The 22,107-nt window shown below is 35.4% G+C and overlaps 1 protein-coding gene across 6 annotated transcripts in view; it reads right to left on the bottom strand.

Annotated features, from left to right (window-relative positions):
• Positions 1–22,107, bottom strand: part of NAV3 (neuron navigator 3) — a 373,689-nt gene that overhangs the window by 54,274 nt on the left and 297,308 nt on the right. For all 6 annotated transcript variants that reach the window (XM_027071189.2, XM_027071190.2, XM_027071191.2 and 3 more), the window contains 5 exons: positions 19,606–19,794; positions 16,171–16,223; positions 10,455–10,478; positions 7,808–7,885; positions 247–330 (listed from right to left, as the gene is read on the bottom strand). In XM_027071189.2, the coding sequence (XP_026926990.2) occupies positions 247–330; positions 7,808–7,885; positions 10,455–10,478; positions 16,171–16,223; positions 19,606–19,794 (428 nt within the window). The remainder of the gene's footprint in view (positions 1–246; positions 331–7,807; positions 7,886–10,454; positions 10,479–16,170; positions 16,224–19,605; positions 19,795–22,107) is intronic.

Genomic DNA, 22,107 nt, shown 5'->3' with positions numbered 1-22,107 from the left:
AACTTTATGTGTGTGTGTGTGTGTGTGTGTGTGTGTGTGTGTATTCTAATATAGATGAATCTGAATCATAAGTCTTTAAAAATTAAAATCTGACAAGAAAATGTATTATCTTGTCATTGTTCCAATCTAATAAGGAAGGGATCCTCTGAAGCATTATATTTAAGGAGCTGCATCTCAGGCATTGTTTAAACATTCTATGTAACTTGCTGTCTTATTTGAATCCCCTGTGGTGATTCTTGAACATACCTTCTGTTCCGCTGTCATAGTTAGACTTTGCAGTCGACCAGTCATATTCCCTAAACTCTTTTCAAAAGCTGCTACGAGGTGAGCCTGTGAACAAAACGGAAGGAACACATTTTAAATGTCAGGACCTTATGCAGATGGATGAAAACTCTTCATTTTATAAAATGCTGAACTTCAGGTGTTCTAATTCTTTAAATACTATGACCATCTTGGTTTGCTCTCAGTGATGACTCTCCTTTAACATCAATCTTTATTTATTATTTCTAAACTTCAGTTTAAATTCAGTGTTTCCATTTCTTGACATTTAATGTGAGTTCAACTTCTGAAAAGGGATGGTATTTTGCAAATAATAACACCTTCCGGCCTGCATCTCACAGAGGATTTGACACCCAAAATGCTGAATAAAGTTCTGAGTCGCCAAGTTTTTAGACTTCAAGCTCAAGGGGAGGTCACTGCAATAGTCAATGGACAAATGTTTCTCCTTTTTATACCTGCATGATGACCTTTGGAGATATTGTTAGTTCCTTTATTGTAATGACACTCTCCTTCAAGTGTCAGACATCTGCTGACAGCTTTAACATTATCTTTCCTTTTTTTTGTGCTTACAAAGAATTCAGTCGAAAAGAGTTGTCTTCATTCTCCAAACTCTTTTTAATAAAATGGCTTTTATTTCTACTTTATTCCCTTCAACTAAGGAAGTGCAGGTTGGCCGGCTAGAAATAACACTCAGTCATATTTTATTTAAGTTTTCATGGCTTTCGGGTTTTATTTTAAATCTCCCGGAATTATACATATTGCTGTATAAAACCATAACTCTTATGATTAAGAAGTATTTGACAATCTTACGGCTCTAAAATAGGCCCAATTCTGTCGACATGCCATTATCCAACAGCTTCACCCACAGAATATTAAGCACGAAGAAGAGGTCCTTCAAGCTTTCATGGTAGCTTGAGGAGAGCTATAGGGGTGTTATCTCACACTCATCCAATCTTATTGTGCCCTTACAAAGGTACAATGATGGAATATTTCACAGCCTACATCTACAATGAACTATGTGTGGGAAGAAATTTGGTAATCTTCGGCAAAAGATTAATTCTTTGAGGGAAGGGAGTAAAGGACTTCTTAAAATACATCACCTTGTAACTCTAGCAGAGCTGAAACGCTGAGGTAACTATTATCAGATGAATCACAGGAGTCCAAGGAATTAGGGCACTAGAAACATTCCATTATTGGTAACAGCTAGAGGTTTATTTCATTATTAATAACAGCTAGAGGTTTATTCCATTATTGGTAAGAGCTAGAGGTTTATTTCATTGTTGCCAACAGCTAGAATGTACAAGTCCCTTCCATTAGCATCACAACACAAAGGTGTCTTTGTTCTTAGCTCTGAGCTTATGCTGGGCTGGGCCCCCTTTCTTTTCCTGACATTGCTATATAGAGAAGGATAATTGGTGGAGAATACTTCTATTAATCTTCAGTCTACCAGAACAACTCTTTATTCTTTTTCCACTCCCTCTTCTCTCTTTCTCCCTCCCCCCCAAATTGTCTCTCTCTCTCTCTCTCTCTCTCTCTCTCTCTCTCTCTCTCTCTCTCTCACACACACACACACACACACACACACACACACCCTTGAGAGTTATACTCCAGGGTTCATTAGCAGATTTAATTGGAAAAATAACAGTCTTTTAAAAAAAGGAATAGTAGGGGTGCCTGGGTGGCTCAGTCGGTTAAGCATCATGACCTTGTGGTCCATGAGTACTGGCCCTGTACCGGGCTCTGTGCTGACAGCTCAGAGCCTGGAGCTTGCTTTGGATTCTATCTCCCTCTCTCTCTGCTCCTCCCCCACTCATTCTCTCTCTCTCTCTCAAAAATGAGTTTAAATAATTTTTTAAAAATTAAAAAATAAAAAAGGAATTGTATCTTGTAGTTTAAAATGTTTTCAATGGCAAGGAATAGCATTACATCAGACTTAATATTTCAGAAATTAACATAAGGTTATGTTGTATTTTCTCTCACGCGTAAACTTTTTTATTGTGAAAATAATTCCTGCCATATTAAAAGTGAACAAAGTGAAAATGCGGCTGTAGTTTAAAATGTTTTCAATGGCAAGGAATATCATTACATCAGACTTAATATTTCAGAAATTAACATAAGGTTATGTTGCATTTTCTCTCACGCGTAAACTTTTTTAATGTAAAAAAAATTCCTGCCATATTAAAATTGAACAAAGTGAAAATGCAGAGCTCACTGGTTCATCAGTCACCAGCCAAGTCCAGAAATTGGACATTTGAAGATGTTAGAAGTTCTCTCTTACCTCTCCCCTATTACTGTCGCCTCTCCCTGCCCCAAAGATTACCACCATTATCGCAACATTGGTGGTAATTATTGTCTTGCTTCTCTCTATAGTTGCACCACTGAGCTTGCATTCCTAAACACTATGTTTTAGCTTTGTCTATTTTTAAAACTTTCAGAGTGGAATCATATGGCACAATTATTTTGTGACTTTTCTTTTGCTTAACATTGAGTTTCTGAGATTCATCCAGTGGTAAGCAGCAGGAGTTAGATTTTGCTGTAATGCATTGCTTTATGTGATTTATAATGTATTTGCCTATGATTGACCATTTTGTGCTGATTCTAGTTTAGATTATAATCAATAATCATGCTGTGAGCATATAATAGGTTTCTAAATCCTAAAATAAAATTGCTCATTTTCTTTTAAAATAGTGAAAATTCTGGCCGAAAACCATTGTTAACATGTACTAAAAGAAATGTAAGAATGTACTCAATATTGCAGTTTTAATTCTCTCAAACAACTGTAATGCCTAATTATTGGATGTAAAAACTAGAAGAAAATTTATACTTTACCTTCTATGCATATTTTATCAGTTGAATGGGAGTTAAAATGACAAAGAATGTAGGAATGTGAGTATGCCGAATAAATATATTGTCTGTATTTTGTAGCTATAAATATATTGCCTATAATTTGTAGCTATTAATTAATACAAAATGTTCACTATGAGAATGTCAGTTTTCAATCTTTGGAACACTGCTACTCATTAATTATTCATAAGAAATGTATAAGTGGTTACCAAAGAACATTTTGAGTCACATCGTTCTCCATGAAAAATATGTTAGAGGTATGTTACTGAAATACTGCTTTTAAGTTTATTTGTCTTGGCTTACTAACTTTGTTACTTTGAAGGTAATAAAAGGATAAACTTCTCACCAATTGGATTAATGGAAAGAGAGTACAAGATACAAATAAAAGAAACTAAAATGGAAAGTAAAACTGATTAAACTATAGGACAATATATCTCGTCTGAAAACCTTAACAAAATTATGACTTTTTAAAAATTGTGGATTTTTAGAGGGACTACTGATCATGATTTACTTGGGTCTTACTTCTCCATTACCAGCTGCATAATTTGAAAGCCAGAGTAAAATTGTGTCAGTATGATAATGACTACATCCCAATGTGTGTTAGGTGAAGTCTGTCAAGGTAATAAAATAAGCAAGAGTGAAGAGTAGTTACGCATGGTATTTCTAATACATACTGACTTCAGTTTTTGAATCCTAGAATACAATCTGAATAGACATGTAAAGAGAATTATCATACTGCTAAACAGTAAGGTGAAATATTATGAAAAATGCCTGCATTATATTTGTTCCCCCACAATTTAGTAATGGTCCACCAAACAAAAAATATACATAGGTTTTGGTGGAGATATATATCTATATATCTATATATCTATATATCTATATATCTATATATCTATATCTATATCTATCTATCTATCTATCTATCTATCTATGACTTTACTTTAGAAATCAATAGATGAACTGAAAATAAATGAAACTATCATAAATTAATGAAACTATCATAATTAAGGTTTCACATTTCTTCTACACATTATAAAATTGTCCCTTCAGTTTTTGTCATTGTTAGTATATGCAAAACTGTTTTCTGTTAAAGGAGATGCAGAAAAGCAAGAGTAACTGCCAGGTTATATAAAAATATTAAATAAAGCAAAAAAAAAAAAAAAACCAGGACACAATCCTAAACAAAATAATACATTTGAGATTTGGGGCTAAAATACCAATGTGCTGAAAGGAAAAAAATAAGTACCTTTTTTTTTTGTGACATGTTCATTCAATGGTACCTTTGAAAAATGGTAACAATAACTAGCCTCAGCACCTACTTCTAGATGATCTAAAAGCTGAGATTTGTACAACAAAATATATTAGAACACAAAGAAATGCTTCCCACATGTCTTGGCTGCAGAAAGGTGTGAGTGAAATGCCAGGGGGCACCTGACTGTATGATGTGACTATACATTTGCAGCTGCTTGCTTGTGGGGCTTCTGTTTTCTTCCTGTGCATGTGTGGGGTATTGATTTAGCTAAGGTCCGACCACATACTTTCTTTCCTTTCCTTTTTTTTAAATTTTTATTTATTTTTGAGAGAGAGAGAGAGAGAGAGAGAGAGAGTGCTTGAGCAGGAGAGGGACAGAGAGGGAGACACAGAATCAGAAGCAGGATCCAGGCACTGAGCTGTCAGCACAGAGCCTGATGCAGGGCTCAAGCCCAGAAACCCTAAGGTCATGACCTTCAGGTGATTTCAGAAGATTTATAAAATGCATTATGAAGTAAAAAAAAAAAGGAGCATGAAACATAGGATATAATTTTAGGCTCCTTTTCATGTGCAAAAAGTTTTGCTAATGATAACATAGATGTAGCCAGAGGAAGCTGGATACATTTGGGCATTTTCTCTAAGACTAGCACTTTTTAAACAAAATTATCTATTTGACGCTACTTCCTCTAATTCTATATTCATTCTTTTTTTTTTCATTATTATTCCTTGAGGACATATTATAGATGCTTTATCTTCTAATAGCACCCTTCCTCCATGACATTTTAGCACCAGAGATATGCTGGATACTTTTTTATGCACTCCATGTGTATCTGCGCTTCCATGTATATCTGTGCTTTGTGCATAAAAAGAGTAAGGTTTTTTTTTAACCACAAAAAAAAACAACAATTTTCACCCTCTGGTGGTCATATCAATGCTCAGCTGAGAATATGTGAGCCAAAGTCATGAAAACACATCAGTGAAAACAGTGTGGTATGCATGATTAAAGGAGAAGTGGTAGGTAGCCAATGGCTGACAACTTTAAAAAATTTTTGCTCCCTTTCCAAACGATGGCACAGAGTCGAATTGCAGGACTGTTCCCTTATGTTAAAATTTGGTTGCTCACGTGTGTGTGTGTGTGTGTGTGTGTGTGTGTGTGTGTGTCTGTGTGTGCGTGTGTACAAGCCTTTGCAGGTGTGTGTTCCATCTATGTATTCATGGGAATGAAAAGATCGAAGTTGAAAGGATACATAAGAAACCAACAATCGAATGTTACACAGCCATACAAAAGAATGAAATTTTGCAATTTGAGACAACATGGATAGACCTAGAGGGTGGTATGCTAAGTGAAATAAGTCAGACTGAGAAAGACAAAAACCGTATGACTCCACTCATACATGAACTCTTAAAAGAAATGAACAAACAGAAGGCAGAATCAGAACTGTAACTACAGAGAACAAATGGATGGTTGTCAGAGGGGAACGGGGTGTGGGGGTGCTGGGCAAATAGGTGAAGGGGAGAGGGAGATACAGGCCTCCAGCTATAGAAGGAGTAAGTCACAATCATAAAAAGCAGAGCATAAGGAATACAGTCATATAGTCAGTGATATTGTAAGAGTGATGTAAAGGGGCAGATGTAATGACACTTGTGATGAACATAGAATAATGTATAAACTTGGGAAATCACTATGTATATAGTGATATGTACAAATCACTATGTATATAGTGATATAGTATATAGTATATATATATAATGTATAAACTTGGGAAATCACCTGAAACTAATGTAACATTGTATGTCAACTATACCCTCCCCCCAAAAAAGAAACCAACAACCATGTTTAGGAAGGGAGTTTTCTGAGGGAAAAACAAATATACACTTTTTATTGCATCCATTTTTTTAGTTTGAGTTTTCCTTTTTAACAGAATATTAATATAATGCGTTTTAAGTGGAAATAGTTTTAAAAATACCGTGTAAAGCCCAAATTCCATAATGTATAGCAGACATTTATCATCCTAACATCTGAATATATAAACCCATGCAAGAGACATTTATGAAATAAAATAAAATCCTGAGTAATCATTAAAGACATCTGTAAATATCTTGACTCTCCAATCCATAGGGTCTATCATTGAGCCTTCCTCATTGCAGATAAACACAATTCATGTGTTTCTGGCATTTACATTGTAATATGTTCTCTGGGTGCTGAGTCAGGAACCTAGACTGAGTGTTTTACAGTGTTATTCATCTAGCCTATAGTATAAAATTTATAGTTGCTTCTGAACTATTTCTTTAAGAATTATTCTTAAACATAAAATATAGGTTAAATAATTCTGTCCTCTTTCAGTACTGCCTAAAAATTCTCTAAAACCTGCCATTATTTTTAACAACCCCCTAACAACATCGATAAAAATGAATACAGCCAACCCCAAATTAATTTGATTCTTCCCATGTTGAAAAGATAAAATCAGTTCAAATCCAGTGCTGAAATGAATACATGGTGGGTTAAAAAGACTTACTTCTATACTGTGGAAGTTATATTGCACAATAATTTTTATCCTTAAAATCTCTCTTAATCAGCTCGTACCCCATGGGCCTACACCTGCTCTCTCTTGCCCTGTCATGCTTTGTCTAGGAGATAGAAAACCTCAATGGAGAGCAGAGTGGTGAGGCAGAGGAAGGGCCCAGAGCTACACGCTTCAACTGAGCAGATTAATGTTGAGTGCAGGTGGCAGGGCATATGGCAAAACAGTGGGAGCTTCCTTACCCCTCACTGGTGTTTCTAACACTAATGTTCCTTAGGACCAGGCACAATGTCACAGGCTCTCCTTTCTTATTCTGCGTCTATTCTGAATATTCCTGGCACATTGAAAGATATTCAATAAATGTTAATATTATTGATGGTCTCATTGGCATCATTTTTGCCATTCTCAGCTGGTCAAACTGCTATGAGAAGACTGCCCAAGTTTTTTAGGCAACTCTCTCTCATTTCCAATATAGCTTGGATACCCAAATGTAGACCTAAGTTAATTTTTTTTATAATTAATTGGGTGCTTAACAAATGCCCAATAAATTGTGCTGAAGAATGCAGGGCACATAGAATTTTTATCTTCCAAAGTTAATCGCTTTCAACCACCAACTGTATTGTGGTTTGAAAAATATCTACGGAGAGTAATAAAAATAAGACATAAGAAAAGAAATAGCCCTTGTAACTCTTACTAATGTTTCCAACCTAAGAAGAAACAAAAGCCCTTTAACCACGTCAATTTGGGTTTACATTTTATTACTTGGCATGCAGGGAAGTTTACGTTTGTATGAGTGACTGAAGTCTGTTTTATTTTTGGACACTTAAAGTTTGTGAGGCTGTTACTAAAATTATTCCATTTACTATATAAAAATCTATTCTAATATATCAAAAAAATCAAGAGTGACTTACATTTGCTGAAAGTTGAGATGTGAGGGTAGCAACTTTTTCTTGTGATGCAACCAGCTCTCGCCGCAGTTTATGGATTTGCTGAATGTAATTTAAAAAAAATCAATTCAATATGCTAGTGGATTTTTACTTAAAACTAAGAATCCAATCCAAGAAAGCAAATACTATATTCCGCTCATGCAGCCCCTTAATTACTGTATCAGCACCAATTCCTGAAAAACCAAAGAAATGTGAACACTAGCTATACAGTAACAGTCAAATACCATGTATAAGAGAAGTAAGTGACTATGTTCAATATTACCTTCAAGGTCAGGACTCAAATTTGCAAATTAAAATTTTTTTAACATTTATTTATTTTTGAGACAGAGAGAGACAGAGCATGAACGGGGGAGGGTCAGAGAGAGGGAGACACAGAATCCAAAGCAGGCTCCAGGCCCTGAGCTGTCAGCACAGAGCCTGACGCGGGGCTCGAACTCACGGACCACGAGATCATGACCTGAGCAGAAGTCGGATGCCCAACCGACTGAGCCATCCAGCTGCCCCTCAAATTTGCAAATTAAAGGAATGTACTGAAAGTTTTAGCATGGAGGCTAGCATGGAGTTTTAGCAAAGAAAAAAAAAACTTTTTGTTTTGTTTTGTTTTGTTTTGTTTTTTAGTATGTGCTTTTAAAAATTTTCTAGTTTGGCAACTTCGCAGCATTAGACTATCCCTTAGCCACTGAAAGTTGGCTCCGATCCAATGTGTAATGATTCCATATTTGAAAATAATTTTATTAGCTGGAGTTTTAATGGCTAACATTCTGAGAGACGCCTTCCCAAATCTTTATTATAATGCCTTTTATTCATTGAGCTACTATTAGCTCAGACTAAAAATGTTTTATAGATTAACCATAGTTTAAGAGGGGAAAAAATCAGTAATGCTGTTCAAATAATGAGATAAACCAATAAAATAAATATGCTAAAACGTCTACCTCTTTAGCTAAGTTCACACTGTACCAAAACTGAACCAGAGGAAGAGAGTAGTTCATATCACATTTAAATTGTTAATGTAAGCACTTTCTGCAGTTAAAACTCTGTGTCTCATGTTGCTAAGAAATGTAAACAGCGATTAGTAAGGGTAAAACATCTACAGTCATCTGAGACTAAGTCTACTGGTCTACTTCTGGTCTCCAGGGATTTTAGTTATTTAGATGCTAAACATTCTACTCTAATTCTTCTCCTTTCTCTAAAAAGAAATCTTCTATTCTTGTGGTTGGACTTTTGGAATACTGTCTCAGTTTGAAAGAGCATTCTTGACACAGTTCAGCGTCTTCTCCCCCACTTTTTGGCAGAAAAGAAATGGTAGTCAATGTCGAGAGACTCTAAAGACCTTGTGAATTTTAAGCTGGAAGCAGAGACGGTGAACATTTATATAATTTCAGCAAATGTGATCCCATTTCACTCCTGTTTTTTTTTTTTTAATAGATACACCAGCCCCAAATAGCATTGCACTGACTTGCATTCAAATGATGATGACCAGACAGTCCCAGAAAACAGACCATATACTTTATCCTAAACCAATACAAACTTAAGGAGCCTTTCTCAAGATAATAGCCTCTATTACATGATCCTTTAGAAATTAACCCAGGAAACCTTAAAGGAACGGAAATTATTTTTTAAAAACCATGATCCATTAGGAGGCAGAGATGACAAAAAGGGGAGATGGGTAAGGACTAATCAGGCAAATAGGCAGCATTTGTTTATCTCAGCAGCCATATTACGACCAAATTAGCACTGTCAGGTCCATGCAATGTAAATAAAACACTTTAGGTTTTTTTTAAAAAAAAACATACTAACTTTTTGGTCTAGCAATGATAAAGATCAAATGCTATAATCAATACTATTTCAGTATTTTTAAGCATAGCATAAATTTTCCTTTAAGGGCTAATAAGGGCAGAGATCCTTTGCAAAGGCTATTGCCAAGACATTGATTTTCTCTGTGGTGTGACTGCCTCAGTGTAAACCAATCAAATATCATTACCACACCTTGAATAAAGTCCTAATTAAAGTCCTCCCGCTCTCCTTGGATAGGAAAATTCTTTTACAAAGTGAAATAAAAAGGATACTCTCTCCAGGTTGCAATCTGATTGGTACATGATTGAGACAAAGTGCATTTGTGAAATGTGTGTGATTAGAACAATATACCACACTAGACATGAAGCGGTGATTAGAGCGGCAAAGTCCCGGCATGAAACAGATGGACTGTGATGCTGGTAGCTCTGTTATGGAGGTCTGATGCCTAAGGTTCAACGGTTTCGTTAATCCTATGCAGTTAGTCTCACAGGCTTGGGGAAAAGAGACTACAATGAATTGGAAAGACCACACATTCATTCATTCATTCATCAGATCTAATGAGTGCTTACTACTACAGGCAAATTTTTGGTTGTTGATCTAAAACTCCATTCTAGAATGTAAGAGGTAAGTTTGCTTTTAAAAACTTCCTTTCATTTTCCTTAAGAGTAAATATCCGAGACCATTTATCAACTAGAGGATCACTTCTGTTGGCAGTGCTGGAGAGCTATGCTACTGTATCACACAGCCCTCTAGTGGTACCTTCATTTCATCACAGATGTAAACAAAGAGTGGAATATGAAAATGCTACAAATTTTACCTCTGAATGAGCTTTTTCTTCAGCCTGTAAAAGACAAAAGGAAAAAAATTAACTATAAGTGACTAATGTCATTTTGCTCCACAAGTATAAATGTATAATTGTACTGTATTAAAAATATTATTATGATCCAACCTAAGACTATTTATAAATTATTATTATTATAGTAAAATACATGTTAAAATTTCATAGTATTATAAATTATTGTTATATTTATACTATACTTACATGTTATAAATATTAGACTAATATTCTATTATTATAACAGGAACCATTAAGATTGCAAATGAGTACTTCCTTATATACAAATGATAAAATTTTTTGAAAATGTAGGTTATTTGATTCATGGATATATAATATGCCTTAAAAGCAAAGTTAGAATTAAAAGACAATGTTATTCTAAGATTCAGACCATAAGCAACAAAAACAAAAGTAATCATAACATTTCACTCTAAAAAAGATGGGTGTAGGAAAAAATGAAATATTGGACTTTTTCATACATATTAGAAAATACACTCCATGATATTATAGACATCATCAGCCACGACTTGGGAGTCAGAATTTCATTCTGTGATTTACAGATCATAAAAATGCCAAATAAAGCTGGAGGGAAAATATTGACCTCTACTGATAACTGGGTAAAATCACTTTATTAGTTTCTGTCTTCTTTTACTGTCGCTAATGATTATTAAGTTTACTGAGCTGCAAGTCAGCAAAACATTAAAATTCTCCGCGTCAAGATGGTGATGAAAGTGGCTGACAAACATCTTTGGTCATACACATTATGCAAATAAGGACTGCTTTAGGAAATTGAAGGCTGTTTTGGACTCAGTTGCAGAAAATTCCCAGCTCTGTTTTTCTTCTTTGTGCTGGGCTGCAAAATGCCAGAAAATGAGTTATGTGCACCATTACATTTGGGAAGCTCCCTTATTCTGGAAAAAGGTGGAGAATGAATAATACCGCTGAACAGTACAAATCTGCTCATTGCACTGATCAATTTCTAAGCTAAAAAATTTTTTTAAAACTCTCATTTCCTATCTTTCTTTTGGGGACATTTCCTGGTTGATTGATACAAAAGTACCTGAACCACTTTTTTTTTTTTTTTTTTAGAAAATATACAATAAAACAAAGTAACAACATAAACATCAAGGTATTTTTTATGCATAAGCATTTTTGAGTTTTCCCTTTCCTGTGTTTTCTCTACTCTTAAAAATAATGTATCGTTAGTAATATTGTGTTGGAATAACAGAGTGGTTACATAGTAAAATCCTAATAGCCTTTATAAGAAAACTGTGTTTTAAAAATAAATGCTAACATAAAGCTTGAATATTTTACATCTCAATTTTAATTTTTAAGTGAAGATTTTATTTTTTAATTCTAATAGTTTTAAGGTTTCCTCAACAGTTGGCGTTTGAATCGGAAGTAGGGAACTAATTTTAAGATGGAAATTTCATCTTAAAGAAAGCTGGAAGTTATTTGCCTTAAGATATATGGCACAATTAGCTATGACTATTTGTTTTCCCTAGAACTTGGCATGTTTATTGCCACTATATTTTGCCCAAATCTTGCTTCAAGGCCTGCCTGCTAGCATTATATAAAACTGATAATAAATAATTTGTATCTTAAAAAACGCAATGCATCCTATTTAACAAAAAAGTCAAGAAAGATATTCATATTTCTCATTAAAAAAACCTTGAATAAGTTATTTATAATACTCATAAGTATAACCATTACATATTAATTCCATATGGATTGTATATAATGATTTTTCTCATTGCTATATTTTCACAACTATCTTTTCCTTTAATCTTTGCCTTCTTTCACACCTCATGGCTATTAGTACTAGGTAGATGTTACCATAAAGTGGAAGCACTGAGGTAGAATATTAATATTATACTTCTTTCAGCAATTCAGGCACAGAATTAATTAACATGAAGAAATATGATTACTTGCCATTTTTAAATGATGGTTTTGAACCAAGTTCAATGTCTGGAGAATGGTAGACAGTATAAAACATTTTGCCTAAATAAAATTATATCAGATGATTCTTTACTCCATAAATCATTAATTAGCCTTTCATTCACCCATTCAAATTTACTAAAAAAAATTACTTTAGTATTAGTTGTGTGTTAGGAAATATGCTAAAGGGATCCACAACAAACCAAACATGGCCTCTGCTCTTATTAAATCAATATAAATTAGATTCCAGGTACAAAAAAGATTCAATCAAGTTTTTAATATACAAGTCCAGTCAGAAAAAAAAGCTATTTATTGCAAGGATCAACAATTTCAGTGCTTAAAAGGACCAGGAATATAAAGAATATAAAAGGCTCTGGGAATTAAAAAAAAAATCATACAGCCTCCCTAGGCTTTTATTTTCCCCACTTTTCATAAAGATACAGATAATCAGGAGTATGTCTTTCCTTCGAGAAATTAAACAGCACAATAATAACTAAGAACCCGAACTCAGCTTCAGTGTCAGGAAGAAAAAAGGTTGTGGAGGCGGGAACCGGCCTGAGAATATACTCCAGCATCTAAAGGGATGATGCCAAGTGACTGTAAACCTGGAGGAATTCATCTCAGTGTTACTAGATATTCAGGTTACATTAAAAAGAACTTAGAAATTTGAATTTTTAGATAAAACCTCTGGATTTCACAGTGTTGGCTTGGATTTTAAAAGAAGCACACAAACTCTAAGTTTGCCAAAGGTAAGAACTTGGCAGATCAGATTAGGCCTATGATTTTTTTTAATGTTTGTTTATTTTTGAGAGAGAGAGAGAGAGAGAGAGAGAGAGAGAGAGAGACAGAACATGAGAAGGGGAGGGGCAGAGAGAGATGGAGACAGAAGCCCAAGCAGGCTCCAGGCTCTGAGCTGCCAGCACAGAGCCTGATGTGGGGCTCGAACTCACAGACCGTGAGATCATGACCTGAGCTGAAGTCAGTCAGATGCTTAACCGAGCCACCCAGGTGCCCCTAGATCAGGCCTATGATTTCTGATCAATATGCAAATTCCCTTTCTGCTCAGGAATATTCTATCAGGTGATAATCCTCAACTTTGCAACACAATACTTTTGAAAAATTTACCAAACTGTAAGTTGTAGAAGCGTTAAAAGATCTATAGGTAAAGAATCCTTCCAATGAGACTTGTTAGATTGGTGACTTTATAGGCAAATGTTCTTTGCAACAGGCCATTGTTATTAGTTTAATATCTTGAAGTGCAATACATCCAGCAAAATATATAATCCTGTAAGTTGTATAAGTGTTAATGTTATATGGATAATGTTAGAGTAAACATGGTTTATACTCATGGTTGACGAGAGCAGTGTTTTGTCTAGTAAGAGCAGATAGTGTCTAATATACTACTTAAAAAAAGAACTTTTTCTCCTCCTAGACACTTGAATTATTTGATGAAGGAAATAACCAAGCACGGCTATGTTACTACACTGCATAAATTCAAAAGATGCAATTCACATCAACTATGATATAAATGGTGCTCCTAGAATCACTGTGTATCAAAAATTTATAATTTTTGTTATTTTTGGTATACAACATTTCTGGTCTTCCCTAATAATTACACAAAACCCTTGAGACAGATGGGATAGATCTGGCTGTTGTTTTCCAATTTGATTTTACAGGTATAGTCCAAAGAAACTTAGCAACTTTTCTGATGTCACACAGTAATTGCTGATAGAGTTAGGCAAGAATGCAAATCAACTGAATCTTGATCTAGAGTCCTTAAGAAGGCATGAAAAATAATGACAAACTGACTTTTTACCTCATGGTTTAAAAAATACTTTCACAGATATTTTCTCATTGTCAGTGGAATCTAAGTGAATGATAATGGGGGACTGAAGTCAGAATGACTCCTCATCATCTTTGATTTTTGGTTTTTCTTTTTATTAGTCCTCCAAATATGCATTTATTTGAATTGTTTAACTATAGGTTATTTGTGAACTCAAGAATATAATTTCCATCATTTTCAGGACAACCACGTACAGTCTCTGTGGCTTGAAGACCTGATACATTCTTTTCACACTTAACACAAAGGTATATTTCATTTCTAAGTTTTGGCATATAGGTATATGTATGTAGTCACTTTCGTCTCTGTTCCTATCAATCACATATTGCACTCTTACTACATACTCCTCATGTATGCTTTCTGATTGTCCTTATCATACAACATCTACTCCTACTTATCTACAATTATTAAAATGAAGCCCCTTGTTCCTTATGAACCTGCAATACCCAATATAGAAGCTACTAGACATACGTGCCTATTTAAATAATTTAAATTAATTAAACTTAAAAATTCAGTTTCTCTGTTACCCCACACTTTAAACAGTCAATAGCCACATGTGGCCAGAGGTCACTGTACTGGACAGTGCAGCTAGAAAACCTTCTTATTGTCATATAAAGTTCTACCGGACTCTGGTACATACTAATCAGCCATCTGTTTTCCCTCAAACCAAGCTCCTTTTCTTCTGGAATCTTTCTCAGGCTGAATGAAGGCAGTTTTATTCAAATGGTGGTTTTGCATATATTTAAAATATTACGATCATGCTGCATCGTTTGATGCTATGTAGGGACTTCGGCCGCAATGCTTTAGGTCAGAGGTCATCTCCTGAGCACACAGTGGCCCCGGGCCAATGAGGAGGGTTAAGTGTTAACACAGTTCTTTTATGTGTTTTTGCCAAAACATTTCACCTTTCTACTTCTTATCCACTTGCCTAAAGGATTACATTTAAATAATAATAGTGATTTCTTCATTTACAGAGTGTAATTGGCAAATTTAATCATGAAAAGGAGACATGATGAGAAAAATATTGCTTTTCCCAGTAATATTTCTGATCTTGTGTAACTATCCAAAGCAATAAATTTGTGAGATGAGCTTATAAAATGAGGGCCCTAACATTTAAGCCTAATGAAATGAGTGAAACAATTAGCGTTGCCCATCAGGCTTAATTGCTCAGTGATGGCCAAGACTGAACTTTTTATGAACCTCAGCTCTGGCTAAGAACCATTTGCACTGCTGAAGTCTCAGTGAGATTCAGTAAATGAAATACACCTCACTTTTACTTAGGCATGAAGGAACCCTCCTATTAAATATAACATCCTATAGATTTTCTTCTTTTTTTTTTTTGCAAAAAAAAATGAAATTATATTAAGTGGACAGGAAGCTCATCTTGGCAAAAACAGATTATAACTGCACACATCAGGAAAATAAGTTGAAACATCGGTATTTTTCTCTTTGCAGAAATAGTTTTAAAAATCATTCTATTTCAGAAGGTATGTATTTTTAAGAGTCTCTAGGCCTTTTACGCCTTTACACTTTGGCACAGAGGAACTTGAAAAATTAAAATAAGAAAATGGAGAAAATACCATTGAAGAATTACCAGTCATGGCTCAGAGAACCAAACAAGGAAAACCAGTCAATATTATAAATTTATGGGAGAGTACATGGTTTCAGCGATTATACCCCAAGAGGTTTCACGAAACTCAGTTTTTCATGCACTCATTGATTTTAATAAGTACACAAAAGTCCAGCAAAAGCGCATAAAACTGGGCCACAGAAGGTCCGGGAAAGCACCCGCCAGCTATTGGTTATGGTAGCTGAGCGTATGCCCTCATTTCACTGTGCAACTTCTGTGTAAATGTCAACCTATTTAATCACTGTGCGCTTGGCCGAGGCAGAAGCTCCTTGTTAACAACGGATACTTACTGTTGAGTAAAGAGAAGAAGTGCTGGAGACCAGTGATAATGAAGAGCCGTGAACTGGAAAAAGCAAAAACGAACAAGAGGTAAAATAATGAAGCGTGCTCAGAAACACCTGGCCTTTGCTAGAAAGTGGAGACTAGGCAATTAGAGAAATAAAATAATACAGCTAGATACAAAGATCTGAGAACAATTCTGCTGCCATTTCTTGGAGGTCAAAATGTTGAGACATGGGAAGGTCCCATACCTGTTCTCCTAAAATATCTCCCTCATCATGTTATGGAGAGGATTTGGCCAATACAAGCCCTGTAGGCATGCTGTTGACAGATTCAAAGTTACAGTAAACCTCCACATAATAAATTACCAGAAAATCATGGAAACCTAAGGTTGCCATAAACTTATGAACTTAAAAAAATCTCTTTATTTTATACATTTTCTTTATTTATTTAATTTCATTTATATACAACAAAGGTCCATTTTCAATGGTTTTTTCTCCATATACTTTCAGGGACATAAGCATTTTATTTAACTTGCTATTTCAACATTATCTGTGATGAGTTGATAATACTCATTTAAATGGAGAATTATTGTTTCTTTTGTAGTTTTAGTAATGGAAAATTACTTATTTCAAGGTGGTGTCTCAATGAAATTAAGAATGGAAATTGAGTACTGGCTTTTATCTAGGTATACCAAAATAACATCTTAGGCAAGTGGTAGACTGCTTTGTATTTCTCGGCAACTAATGTGTTAAGCCCAAAAGGTAGATAAAATTGTGCTTAATTATAGTTATAGAAAAGCCCTTCCTCTTTTCATTGTGGGATAATATAAAGTTATTTCTGCATACTCATCCATTAAATAGTAGTTGGTCCCACCCAATGTGACAGGTCCTTTCTGGATCCTGGGACTATAAAAATTATGACACAATCCTAGGAGCTTGAAAAGAAGTAGAAAGATATTCAACTAAGAAGATAATTATAAAAGAGTAACATAAATACTACTGAGAGCAATACAAGGGGTACAGCAAGGACACAAGGTTGGTGCTCACAACCTGGTCTGGAAAGGCTGGCAAAGCCGTGCAGGATTGTGGCAGTGTGGCTCAAAAGAAAGGGATGAATTTGAGGGACATCAGGAAGAACCTCTTTAAAACTGATTATAAATGCGGGTCAAAGAGGAAAGAAGGACAACCCCCAGATCTCCAGCTGGAGCACCTCCTACCACTGTGTGAGATGTGCAAAATGTTAGTCATCTAAAGAACACAAAACAACCAAACAAAATCCCACATTCTTTCAACCTCTACTAACACCAGAATGGACTAAGATTTTCAACACGGTGTAATGAATTGGGAGAATGAATGGTGCAATGAATTGGGAGATCCCATTTTTTGGTCTGTTCCTGCTACTTACTATTTATAGGTCTATGGACTCCTAGTTCGTGGCACGTTCCTGATCTTCACTGTGAGCATTGAGCAGGGAGGGCATCAATAAAGCCCTTCCCATCTCACTAGTTCAATAATCCCTTGATTGCAGACCATATTGTAAGAATAATAATCGTTCAGTGTTCAATGGATGGGCATCAAGAAGCCATCTTGCCCACTCAGGGTGCTGTTCAGCCATTTAGATTATTTAATCCTCATACACAGAAGGCCAGACTTTCTCAGCATATGAACAGTATTCTATCTGTAAATGAGCACTCTAGAGAGCCATCAGTATGCTTGGCAAATTATTTTCACAGTATTGTAAGATGCCTGTCTGTGAAGAGAGTGATAGAATCATCTCAAAAAAGCTATGACTTTATATTGCCAATTAGGTCAATTCTGTCTATCTATTCTGCCACAATCAGCAGACTCTCTGGATATAATCCACTCTCTGTCACAATGAACTCAGTGGTTTGCTTAATATCACAGAAGGTAGTGGCAATGCTGGTCAACGAAATTAGTGCCAGCAAATTAAGCATACAGTGGTGGCCTGAACACATTAAATCAATTTTCACAGCCATCTAAACTTAAAAAAAACGTTTATTTATTTTTGAGAGAGAGAGCACAAGTGAGAGAGGGACAGAGAGAGGGAGACACAGAATCTGAAGCAAGGAAGCTCCATATGGGCTCAAACCCATGAACCATGAGATCATGACCTAAGCCAAAGTCAGATGCTTAACTGACTAAGCACCCAGGTGCCCCCATAACCATCTAAACTTTTAATCAGAAAAGACTCTAAGAAAGCAAGAAGGTGAAAGAGAAAGGAACGAAACTGTTCCCTAATTTTGTTTTCACGACAAACCTGTAAAATTACATCTGCAGGAATTAGGACTGATAAAGTTAAAAATCCTGCACAAGTTCATACCACAAATAAATGGGTGGCCAGAGGCTTAAAACCTGGTATGTTTTAAGATCTGGAGTCCTTCTTTTCTATGTTATTATTAAGGACTAGGATAGTTATCTGATTTTATGTCTGATTTTATTGTGATCTGTTCAAACTTTTATGTTTACCTGTATTTTATCCATAGCTGATATGCTTTATAATATGTGTGCCACAATTTTCCTTTATGGATACTTTAAAAACTCATTCATTAAATCAAAGAGGAAGTCTCTCAAACATTATCAAATTTCACACTTGAGATTATATAGTGAAGAAAATTATATATGTTTAAATATCAATGAAGCCTTTTTCAAATAGAATTTTTATAAAATATTCACATAGAACCTTATTGCATTGGATAAGGAAATGAAACTTATGAAGCAAAAATAGACATAATATGAATTCTAATATGATATGATAACAGAAATTAACACCAGAGGGAGTTTCTGAGAATACAAGTTGTCAACGTGTGGTAGTTTCATAAGATAATTTTTCTGGTTTATGTATCTTTATGGTTCTTTAACTGAGATGTCAAACAAAACATCTGCTCTGATATTTGACACACCAGGACAAACAGGCTCTAAAATTATGAAGCTTTCTTTATGAAAACACTGAATTTATTCTGAACTATTCTAGAACCAAGTAATAATCAAAACAATTTCTGGCATATTTGCAAATGCATAGAGAAACAGAAGGTAATTGGGGTGCCCGAGTAGCTCAGTCGGTTGAGCCTCCAACTTCAGCTCAGGTCATGATCTCAGGGTTCGGGAGTTCCAGCCCTGGTCGGGCTCTGTGCTGACAGCTCGGAACCTGGAGCCTGCTTCCGATTCTGTGTTTCCCTCTCTCTCTGCACTTCCACCACTCTTGCTCTCTCTCTGTCTCAAAAATAAATAAACACTAAAAAAAAAAGAAAAGAAAAGAACTGAAGGTAATGCAGACTCAAACTTCAAGCTTCAGGGCTCCCTAAATGAGAGTTATACTTACTCATTTATCTACTCTTCAGAAATCCTTGTGATGTGTCTGATGTGACAGTTTTCATCTCTGAGTTAAATAAAGTTAACTCCGTCTTTATTTCCCCCTTCGCCTACCTTCTTCCATGCTGTCTCGGAAGGAGCCTGAATGACTGATGGCACGTGGCCTTTCTTCCAGAGATGTGGCACTCCCACAAAGCTGGGAGTCATCGTAGAGATCGAACGAAGAGTCTTGGGCTGGGATGCTATTTGAGCGCATCATGCTGGGCCCAGGAAGGTTAAATTGAGACAGATTGGTTGGGCTCACTGAAAAACAAAGCACACACAGCCTCGTTATTCTGAGGCTTGGATGATGAAAATAGTAGGTTGATGGAGAGTGAGAATGTGACCCCAATTCTACGGAAATGTGATTTTAACAGGTGTCTCTATTTAAGGTAGGCTGAGAGTCTGCCTCTGAAATGGTTGATAACAGTTTCAGTGGAGTCCCTCTTTTCTCCTAACACTTTCATGGCAAGCAATATGTCAATTTCTAAAGCAACATTAAACAAAGCCACCAAGCAACCTCTCCTGTTTATGCTAGAAATACAGTAACAAGTATTTTCGGCTGGCAATTAAGAAGAAAAGACTGCCTTCATAGAGTCATCAGGTTTCTTTTAGAGAAGAATACATCTGGGAAAAACAAAAATGAAAAGGAAACACAAGGAATCTAAATTTCCCAAGAAGATCCTTTTGAAGTTCCCAACCAAAGACTTTTAGTCATTTTGAGTTCTGAATTTATGTCAGTTCATGGTCAGCACCATCACTGCTATCAGAGTTAGGTTATAAGAGAAGAAAATAATTTTTTAATGAAATGTAATATACATGGTATTTATAGCTCATCATAAGGTGAATCAATCACTTTTTCTGCTGTGTCTAAGACCACAGTGCCATAGTAAGACTGTCAGAAGTACAAACCTGTTATGTTTCCCAAGCAGTACCTTATGTTCATAATTTGAAATACAAATTTATATACTTAGTGCCAATTGCCAGAGTTCTAGTAACACTCATTTTTTTAGGCCAAATGATGGTCATGAATTTAAAGAAAGATGTGATTGACTGAATGTACAACTTCTTTTGAAACGATACTAACTTAAATGTGGAGTAAAAGCAAAGCAGAAAATTAAGAAATATATCATAAATGCTCATATTTAAGACAAGCAAGCTGTTGTAAGTATCTGAGGAAGCAGGCAGGAACCTCTTAAGCAATCACAAAAGCTGCTGGGTGCTTTCAAAGCCTTAAAGAATTTATGTCATTGGCTTAAAATTCATCTGATATCATTTCAAAATCTCCAGGGTTTTTTTTTTTTTGACACAGGCACTACATTTCTTAATATATAATGACTGGCTTTCAAAACAATGTAAAATAGGAGGCCTATATACTATGAGGTAGACAAAAGGGAATGCATTCTATTTTCTAGGCACTATGCTGAATATTTAATAGATATTGATGAATTAATACACAGAACAATCCTCTGATAGAGCAGTTGTGGACTGGATTGAAAAAAGGACAAAAAAAGGAAAGAAATACAAGACTTAGAATTCTATTGTGAGTGCATATTACATACAATAAAAAGTAAAAGAAACTATGGATTTGCAAAGTGTACAATCTGTAGGAAAGAAGGAAAGAAAGAAGGGGGACCAAGGAGAGAGAGGAGAAGGAGTGAGGGGGTGGGAGCGAGGGAGGGAGAGAGTGAGGGAGGAGAGGGAGAGAGAGACAGAGAGACAGAGAGAGACAGAGACAGAGAGATTTTTTTAGCCAGCAGTGATTAATTCAATCTGATTGCTGACTGACTGCGAATAGATAACACTGAAGAACATTCTAGACTTAAATGTTTATGTTTAAAGTACCTGGATTGGAGTAAATCATCCTATTCTATGTTCACAGTATGAACTGTCTCTTTGCTAAATGGATGAAATATTCAACACATTTATAAATAAATGTATTATGTCAATACATATCTAGAGGTTAGAAAGACATCTTACTCACTATTTGGCTTTGCATAATTCTTACCAAAATGGCTGCAGAGCTAGCCAAGTAAATTGTCCTTCTATAATTTCAAAACATAGGACTTAAGTCATTCAAGAAACAGGAATGAGGATTGGAGTGAATTTTAAAGCAACTAATTTGCCTTTACAAACACTTTTGATAGTGTATCCCTTGGAACTAGACCCCTATGCTATTTAAGAATGTTCAGTTAATATCTATGACAGGTCTGATTTTTTGGTGCTGTGGTTGCATAGAAAGATCAACATGGCATGGCCCTGAATGCAAGAATGGCCACAGGGGGTGGAGGAGGGGAGCTGGGGATCTGACTGAAAAGTAGAAAAATTAATATGTGAATAAACCAAGAAAAATTATAAAATAGAAGACAAAAATATGATGGAAAAAGAGAATTTCTATAATGGGACACAAACTAGCACAAGCCTTCTAATGGTGGCCTTGCTTTCCAATTGTTTCAGGCAAATATTCCAATCTCTACCCTTCAATTTCTTCACAAATTATAAATTAAAAAAACGGCAGAATAAATGACCTCTAGGACCCATTCAAATCCAGGAGACACATCCAAATTTCTAAATAAG

The sequence above is a fragment of the Acinonyx jubatus genome, chromosome B4, assembly GCF_027475565.1.
Source record: "Acinonyx jubatus isolate Ajub_Pintada_27869175 chromosome B4, VMU_Ajub_asm_v1.0, whole genome shotgun sequence".
NCBI classification, from domain to species: domain Eukaryota; kingdom Metazoa; phylum Chordata; class Mammalia; order Carnivora; family Felidae; genus Acinonyx; species Acinonyx jubatus.
Note: the sequence above shows the minus strand (reverse complement) of the source record. Positions and strands in the feature narration are given on the sequence as shown.